Genomic DNA, 8,700 nt, shown 5'->3' with positions numbered 1-8,700 from the left:
TCTAAAACAGTATAAAACAAGATGATAAACAGAGGATCCATCTAAAACAGTATAAAACAAGATGATAAACAGAGGATCCATCAGTATAAAACAAGTGCAGTATGTTCTGAGAATGTTACTTTAACATTAACTCATAACGTCACACTATAACTTCATGGGAGTCTTGTGGAAAGACTGCATGTTGTTTTGGGTGGATTGAGTGACGTCTTCATCAACATTTGCAGAATATTCCTGTAATATTTTCACCTCTTGTCAGACGCCAACAGTCTAGTTGGCTGCAGACATTCATAAGGAGTTCTAGTAGTTTATTTGCCATTTGCAGGTTTTAAAAGTAATACATACATTGTAATTCCTTGTTGGATCTCTCACATATAGGACAGTACATACCAGAGGAGGCTGGTGAGGGGAGGACGGCTCATAATAATGTCTGGAACAGAGTGAATGAAATGGAACACATGGAAACCACGTGTTTGATACCATTCCACTTATTCCCCTCCAGCCATTACAAGCCTGTCCTCCCCAATTAAGGTCCCACGAACCCCCTGTGGTACAAACACAAACAGTCAAATGTATCATTAAATCACACTGTGTGTGTGTGTGTGTGTGTGTGTGTGTGTGTGTGTGTGTGTGTGTGTGTGTAAGTGTGTGTTTGTCAGTGTGTGTGTGTGTATCCTGTGTATGTTTCCAGTTTGTGTGTGTCCAGTGTGTGTGCTTGTGTGTATGTGTCTGTCCAGTGTGTGTGTGTGTGTGTGTGTCCAGTGTGTGTGTCCAGTGTGTGTGTGTGTGTGTGTGTGTCCAGTGTGTGTGTCCAGTGTGTGTGTGTGTGTGTGTGTCCTGTGTGTGTGTGTCCAGTGTGTGTCCAGTGTGTGTGTGTCCAGTGTGTGTGTGAGTGTCCAGTGTGTGTGTGTGTCCAGTGTGTGTGTGTGTGTGTGTCCAGTGTGTGTGTGTGTGTGTGTGTCCAGTGAGTGTTTGTGTGTGTGTCCAGCATGTGTATTTGTGTGTGTCCAACGTGTAGGTGTGTGTGTGCCCAGTGTGTGTGTCAGGTGTGTGTATCCAGTGTCTGTCCAGTGTGTGTGTGTGTATCCTGTGTATGTTTTCAGTGTGTGTGTCAGGTGTGTGTATCCAGTGTGTGTGTGTCCAGTGTGTGTGTGTGTGTGTGTGTATCCAGTGTGTGTGTGTGTGTGTGTGTATCCAGTGTGTGTGTGTGTGTGTGTATCCAGTGTGTGTGTGTATCCAGTGTGTGTGTGTGTGTGTGTATCCAGTGTGTGTGTGTATCCAGTGTGTGTGTCCAGTGTGTGTGTGTGTGTGTGTGTGTATCCAGTGTGTGTGTGTGTATTCAGTGTGTGTGTGTGTGTGTATTCAGTGTGTGTGTGTCCAGTGTCTGTCCAGTGTGTGTGTGTGTGTGTGTGTCCAGTGTGTGTGTCCAGTGTGTGTGTGTGTCCAGTGTGTGTGTGTGTCCAGTGTGTGTGTGTCCAGTGTGTGTGTGCCCAGTGTGTGTGTGTCCAGTGTGTGTGTGCCCAGTGTGTGTGTGTCCTGTGTGTGTGTATCCAGTGTCTGTCCAGTGTGTGTGTGTGTGTGTCCAGTGTGTGTGTGTCCTGTGTGTGTGTATCCTGTGTGTGTGTATCCAGTGTCTGTCCAGTGTGTGTGTGTGTGTGTCCTGTGTGTGTGTGTCCAGTGTGTGTGTGTCCAGTGTGTGTGTGTCCAGTGTGTGTGTGTCCAGTGTGTGTCCAGTGTGTGTCCAGTGTGTGTGTGTCCAGTGTGTGTGTTTCCAGTGTGTGTGTGTCCAGTGTATTTATCCTGTGTGTGTGTGCCCAGTGTTTGTGTGTGTGTTTCAATGTGTGTGTGTCCAGTGTGTGTGTGTCCAGGGTTTGTGAATTCAATGTGTATGTGTGTGTCCATTGTGTGTGTGTGTGTTTGTGTGTCCAATGTGTGTGTGTGTGTGTCCAATGTGTGAGTGTGTGTCCATGTGTCCAGGGTGTGTGTGCGTCCAATGTGTGTGTGCATGTGTGTGTGTTTGTCCAGTCTGTATGTGTGTGTGTGTGTGTGTGTGTGTGGGTGTGTGTGCCAGGTTTTTATTTCAATGACACAGAGTCGCCATCATCCCAAACCCCAAACCCTGGATAGAGGGGCTCAGTGAATGTGGAGGTGAATGTGATCAGGTGGGTCAGTGTGTCAGAGGAGGCTCTATAGAAGGACAGAGTGCCGGCTGGCCAGTCCAGATACACTCCTACTCTGTGGGAGCTGGAGGGGCGGACGTCTATGGAAGAGGAATTATGATTGTGATAGGCAGAGTAACGGTTGTCATAGCAGTCCAGACTCCAGGACTTGTTATTACATCCAAGACCACAGTCATTAACCTTTCCTCTTCTGCTGATTCCTTTATATGTCACTCCTATAACAGTCCTGCTCCCACTCCACTCTACCTCCCAGTAACAGCGCCCAGTCAGACCCTCTCTACACAGCACCTGTCTCCAGCCCTCAAATCTCTCTGGGTGATCAGGATACGGCTGCTCCTCTCTCCTACATGTCACCTTTCTGTTCTCCTCAGACAGAGAGAGGCGTCTGTTTACTGTGTTTGGTCCAGTGTGAGATCACAGACATCTGATGGATGAAACCAGACACAATATTAGAAATCATCATCATTCACATTAGAAGGAGAAGTTAAGGTAATTTGAGACTTGTTGAATGATCATATGTTATACTGTATGGTAATATAAAACACACTTATTCCCATTAATTACACACACACACACACACACACACACACACATTTCTAATGTAACCCTAAGACACCACACACACACACACACACATTCCTAACGTAACACACACGTAACACAAACTTTGGTGTCTCTGATTTCTGATTCTGTAGAACTACAGCTGATATTTAATATGACCAAGTCAGTAATGATGGTGGTCTTTGACTTTTACTTAACTTGAATTAAGACTTATTCTTAGTCATATTCTTCACAGGAGTCAACACTCACATTTTCTAAGCCCAGGTTTCATATTGTTCTCTCCACCATGTTCCACACTGTAGCGGTAAGCAGAAGAATAGACAGTCATTGAGGGATACACACACACAAACACTGGACACACACACACACACACACACACACACACACACACACACACACACACACACACACACACACACACACACACACACACACACACACACACACACACACACACACACACACACACACACACACACACACACACACACACGCACGCACGCACACACACACACACACACACACACACACATCTTTGTCCAAGTGGTGGTAAGAATGTTTGTCTTCATGTGTTCCAGACATAAGGAAGTGGATGGCTGCAAACTTTCTACTTTTAAACTCGAACAAAACAGAGATGCTTGTTCTAGGTCCCAAGAAACAAAGAGATCTTCTGTTGAATCTGACAATTAATCTTAATGGTTGTACAGTCATCTCAAATAAAGCTGTGAAGGACCTCGGCGTTACTCTGGACCCTGATCTCTCTTTTGAAGAACATTTCAAGACCATTTCAAGGACAGCTTTTTTCATCTACGTAACATTGCAGAAACATCGTAACAAATCAGAAAATTTCTGACCAAAGATTTTGCAGAAAAAATGAATCCATGCTTTTGTCACTTCTAGGTTAGTCTACTGCAATGCTCTACTTTCCAGCTACCCAGATAAAGCACTAAATAAACTTCAGTTTGTGGTAAATACGGCTTCTAGAATCCTGACTAGAACCAAAAAAGTTGATCATATTACTCCAGTGCTAGCCTCCCTACACTGGCTTCCTGTCAAGGCAAGGGCTGATTTCAAGGTTGTAGCAAAACGCCAAAGGGATCTACCTCCTGGTCCTCTTCCCCTGTCTTACCCACCAAGGGTAGAGACAGAGATGACCTCGCCTACTGAAATACCGGATTGGGCAAAGCCACCAGAAGACGACTCAAGCCAACCAACTATTGAACCTGACTGGTGTCAGGACGAATCACCCTCTGGCTCAAGTGACACCTCTGAATGGGAACAGCTGTTAGACTCATTGCTGATAGAGTAAGGGCACTGTCATAAACAGAGGCCCATATGCGCACTGTAAGAAAAGTATTTCCTCATTGTTGCTAGAGTAATGGGCACTGTCATAACCAGAGGCCCATATATGCACTGTAAGAAAAGTATTTCCTGTTGTAAGATATGTCATCACCCTCTCTGCTCTGGGGGAATGGGAGGAGCAGCAGATCGGGTGCAGAGAATCAAAAGGTATATAAAGAGACATTTGCCATTACTTTGACGCTGACTTCTTGAATTCTGAATTCATTTAGACAACCATTTGACTTCGGGTAAATTGACACCTGACTCAAATTACTTAAAGATTCTAACTTGTTGGATCTGAGAAGTGACTTTCCAATATACCGTTTAACTATTGAACAGCTGTTTTGTCGCATATTGACCAGGTGCGTGTGTCTCAGAACCTCGGCCTCGTCGCGTGCCACGGACGCTGCGGTAGTTCAGCGGGACTGAGAGTCACTCTAGGCCCTTAGGTGATCTCTTGTTTATACCTATGGTTATCTGAATTGACCCTGTAAGCATATTGACCAGGTGCGTGTGTCTCAGAACCTCGGCCTCGTTGCGTGTTACAGACTCTTTGATATTCCATTGGGACAAGGGATCACCAACGGGTCCTCTCATCCAGTCCAAACTTGAATCTCTAAATTTAGTAAACCACCGACTCTAGTTCAACCTCTCAGCCAGTAGAGGGAAGTCGCTACTTAACTAAATTCTAAAAGAACTCTGACTGATTGAAACTCTGCTCCTGATGTCGTGGGTCTCCCCGTCATCTCTCAAAGGTAATTAAAGAACTATTATAAGCATTTAATATAGAGATAAGTGTTATCATTGTACCAGGCTGGAAAGAGCATTAAGTAATTTGCATGTTTTTGATTAACGCTGTGTGTGACCGAGTAACAAATTGTGTATTTTGAAGTGTGTTTGATTGTAAAAGACAAAAAACAGAGTGTTTTCAAAAATAAACGGTAGTCTTATTTTGTCTCGAGTAAAAGGTTCTCTCAAAGACAGTTAACGGCACGGGAGATAACAACTCTGACACTCCCTGCTACCGGGACACTGGAAACGGGGATCAATGCTCTATGACAGAATGAGTTACCATTAAAAGACAAGGAGGAAGGTGTGTCCAGTAGTGATTCATTTAATTGTCTTATCGATCTATCTAAGTTCTATTTTCCAAGCGATATATAGCCGACGGGCAGAGTAGTGAGACTAAGTTGACTAAAACTCTTCACACTTTAAACTAGATACATCACAGAGGGGAAATACTCAACCACGGTGAAATCATACAGTGATTGGTAGGACTAGTGCTTTATAACAACTCAAGGATCAATTAGTGGTGAAACAAACAGTCTAGAGGATAAACGTGGGGTACACATATCCCAGCTAGAGCTAGACCGTTGTGAGTGACAAGGCTAAAGACCTCTCCACGCGGACAATGTATCAATATAGAAAGAGAGGCAGGGGTACGTGAGCGGTCCTGGTTATACCGATATAACCTTTAAGTATCTATAGTGCCCTGTCCAATCCAGGGAACGGGACGCTAACCACCTCTAGCACCCCGCTGCTGGCCAAGGGGCGGGGCTGAAGGTTTCGTATCGCGACAAGGTTTTACTGCTAACCTACAAAGCATTACATGGGCTTGCTCCTACTATGGGAGAAATTATGTACATATATAGAAGATAATAAATAATGTAACACTTATAGTGTACATTTGCCATTCTGGTAAAAGGCATTATCTATTGTATAGGACAGGAAACCAGAGTAAGTCAATGAGAGTATGGGACAGCTGTAAACACTAAAAATGGTGACACATAGACGCCGAGTATAGCTGGACATACAAAGGTCAGAGGGATATACAAAGGAGGGGGTCAGCCAAATGACCAACTGATGGATTATAGGCATAAATCACATATTCTTAGGACATGGAGATACTGAAGGAATGACAGGGGAGACACATAAGTATGCTGATCTTAGACAACCACATGAAGAGAAGGCGACACATGGGCGCCAGGACAGCTGGACACACTAAACCTAGAGGAGACACAGTCTGCTGATCCGAGATAAAAGACACACATACAAAAGAACACATGGAGTTAATTACAGGGTCAAAGCATAGGCCATAGGATAGAGGGACGTATATTATCTTTAGGTCAAAGCAAGGGTCTTGTCATCATTATAATCTGACGGAAAGCAGATGTGGGCGTTATTGAGCTGAACAAGCAGGATGCACTGATTGGGATGTAACTTAATTTACATATGGGAGGGACTTATGTGGTATGGTATAACTCAGAGCGAGGGCTCTGAAAAAAGGATGTGTGTTCCGCGGACCACTCCGGCTTGTCATACTGTTGTAATAAAAGTCTATTTTGATTTTCACAAAGTTCTTGATTACGTCATATTTGAACCGATTTTCCACCACACTACCTGTCTCTCTGATTTGGTCCTGTCGTACATACCTACACGTACACTACGGTCACAAGACGCAGGCCTCCTAATTGTCCCTAGAATTTCAAAGCAAACAGCTGGAGGCAGGGCTTTCTCCTATAGAGCTCCATTTTTATGGAATGGTCTGCCTACCCATGTAAGAAATGCAAACTCGGTCTCAACCTTTAAGTCTTTACTGAAGACTCATCTCTTCAGTGGGTCAGATGATTTAGTTTAGTCTGGCCCAGGATTGGGAAGGTGAACAGAAAGGTTCTTGAGCAACGAACCGCCCTTGCTGTCTCTGCCTGGCCGGTTCCCCTCTTTCCACTGGGATTCTCTGCCTCTAACCCTATTACAGAGGCTGAGTCACTGGCTTACTGGGGCTCTTTCATTCCGTCCCTAGGAGGGGTGCATCACTTGAGTGGGTTGAGTCACTGATGTGATCTTCCTGTCTGGGTTGGTGCCCCCCCTTGCGTTGTGCTGTGGCGGAGATCTTTGCGGGCTATACTCGGTCTTGTCTCAGGATGGTAAGTTGTTGTTTGATGATATCGCTCTAGTGGTGTGGGGGCTGTGCTTTGGCAAAAGTGGGTGGGGTTATATCCTTCCTGTTTGGCCCTGTCCGGGGTTGTCCTCGGATGGGGCCACAGTGTCTCCTGACCCCTCCTGTATCAGCCTTCAGTATTTATGCTGCAGTAGTTTATGTGTCGAGGGGCTAGGATCAGTTTGTTATAACTGGAGTACTTCTCCTGTCCTATTCGGTGTCCTGAATTTAAGTGTGCTCTCTCTATTCTCTCTTTCTCTCTTTTTTTCTCTATCTCGGAGGACCTGAGCCCTAGGACCATGCCGAAGGACTACCTGACATGATGACTCCTTGCTGTCCCCAGTCCACCTGGCCGTGCTGCTGCTCCAGTATCAACTGTTCTGCCTTATTATTATTGGACTATGCTGGTCATTTATGAACATTTCAACATCTTGGTCATGTTCTGTTATAATCTCCACCCGGCACAGCCAGAAGAGGACTGGCCACCCCACATAGCCTGGTTCCTCTCTAGGTTTCTTCCTAGGTTTTGGCCTTTCTAGGGAGTTTTTCCTAGCCACCGTGCTTCTACACCTGCATTGCTTGCTGTTTGGGGTTTTAGGCTGGGTTTCTGTGCAGCACTTTGAGATATCAGCTGATGTACGAAGGGCTATATAAATACATTTGATTTGATTTGTTCCTAGGCTGTCATTGAAAATTGGAATTTGTTCTTAACTGACTTGCCTAGTTAAATAAGTAAAAAATAGAAAAAATAAAAAATTAAAAAATGTAATTAAAAAATAAAGACCACCTGTGCCCAAGAACACAAAGGCAACCTGCCTAAATTACTACAGACCCGTAGCAATGAAGTGCTTTGCAAGGCTGGTAATGGCTCACATCAACACCATTATCCCAGAAACCCTAGACCCACTCCAATTTGCATACCGCCCAAACAGATCCACAGTTGATGCAATCTCTATTGCACTCCACAGTGCCCTTTCCCACACGGACAAAAGGAACAATTACATGAGAATACTATTCATTGACTAGAGTTCAACCCCATAGTACCCTCAAAGCTCATCACTAAGCTAAGGAACCTGGGACTAAACACCTCCCTCTCCAACTGGATCATGGACTTCCTGATGGGCCGCCCCAGCTGGTGAGGGTTGGTATAGCAATACATCTGCCAAGTTGATCCTCAACACTGGAGCTCCCCAGGGGTGCGTGCTCAGTCCCCTCCTGTACTCCCTGTTCACCCATGACTGCATGGCCAGGCACGACTCCAACACCATCATTAAGTTTGCAGACGACACAACAGTGGTAGGCCTGATCACCGACGTAACCAGGACTAAGGAGATGATTGTGGACGATAAGAAAAGGAGCACCGAGCACACACCCATTCTCATCAACGGGGCTGTAGTGGAGCAGGTGGAGAGCGTCAAGTTCCTCTGTGTCCACATCAGCAACAAACTAACTAGAATGGTCCAAACACACTAAGACAGTCGCGAAGAGGGCACGACAAAGCCTATTCCCCCTCAGGAACTAAAAAGATTTGGCATGGGTCCTGAGATCCTCAAAAGGTTCTACAGCTGCAACATCGAGAGCATCCGGACCGGTTGCATCACTGCCTGGTATGGCAATTGCTCAGCCTCCGACCGCAAGGCACTTCAGAGGGTACATCACTGCGTACGGCCCAGTACATCA

The 8,700-nt window shown here is 45.4% G+C and overlaps 1 protein-coding gene across 1 annotated transcript in view; it reads right to left on the bottom strand.

Moving 5' to 3' along the window:
- Positions 1 to 1,950: 1,950 nt before the first annotated feature.
- The window catches only part of LOC124022016 (NLR family CARD domain-containing protein 3-like), a 29,125-nt gene continuing 22,375 nt past the window's right edge, over positions 1,951 to 8,700 (bottom strand). Inside the window, 3 exon segments of the mRNA XM_046337072.1 lie at positions 1,951 to 2,578; positions 2,581 to 2,601; positions 2,988 to 3,034. Coding sequence (XP_046193028.1) covers positions 2,073 to 2,578; positions 2,581 to 2,601; positions 2,988 to 3,034 — 574 coding nt within the window. The 3' untranslated portion in view covers positions 1,951 to 2,072.

Source organism: Oncorhynchus gorbuscha, unplaced genomic scaffold, assembly GCF_021184085.1.
Source record: "Oncorhynchus gorbuscha isolate QuinsamMale2020 ecotype Even-year unplaced genomic scaffold, OgorEven_v1.0 Un_scaffold_1264, whole genome shotgun sequence".
NCBI lineage: Eukaryota > Metazoa > Chordata > Actinopteri > Salmoniformes > Salmonidae > Oncorhynchus > Oncorhynchus gorbuscha.
The sequence above is the reverse complement of the archived record's forward strand: the minus strand, read 5'-3'. Positions and strand labels throughout refer to the sequence as shown.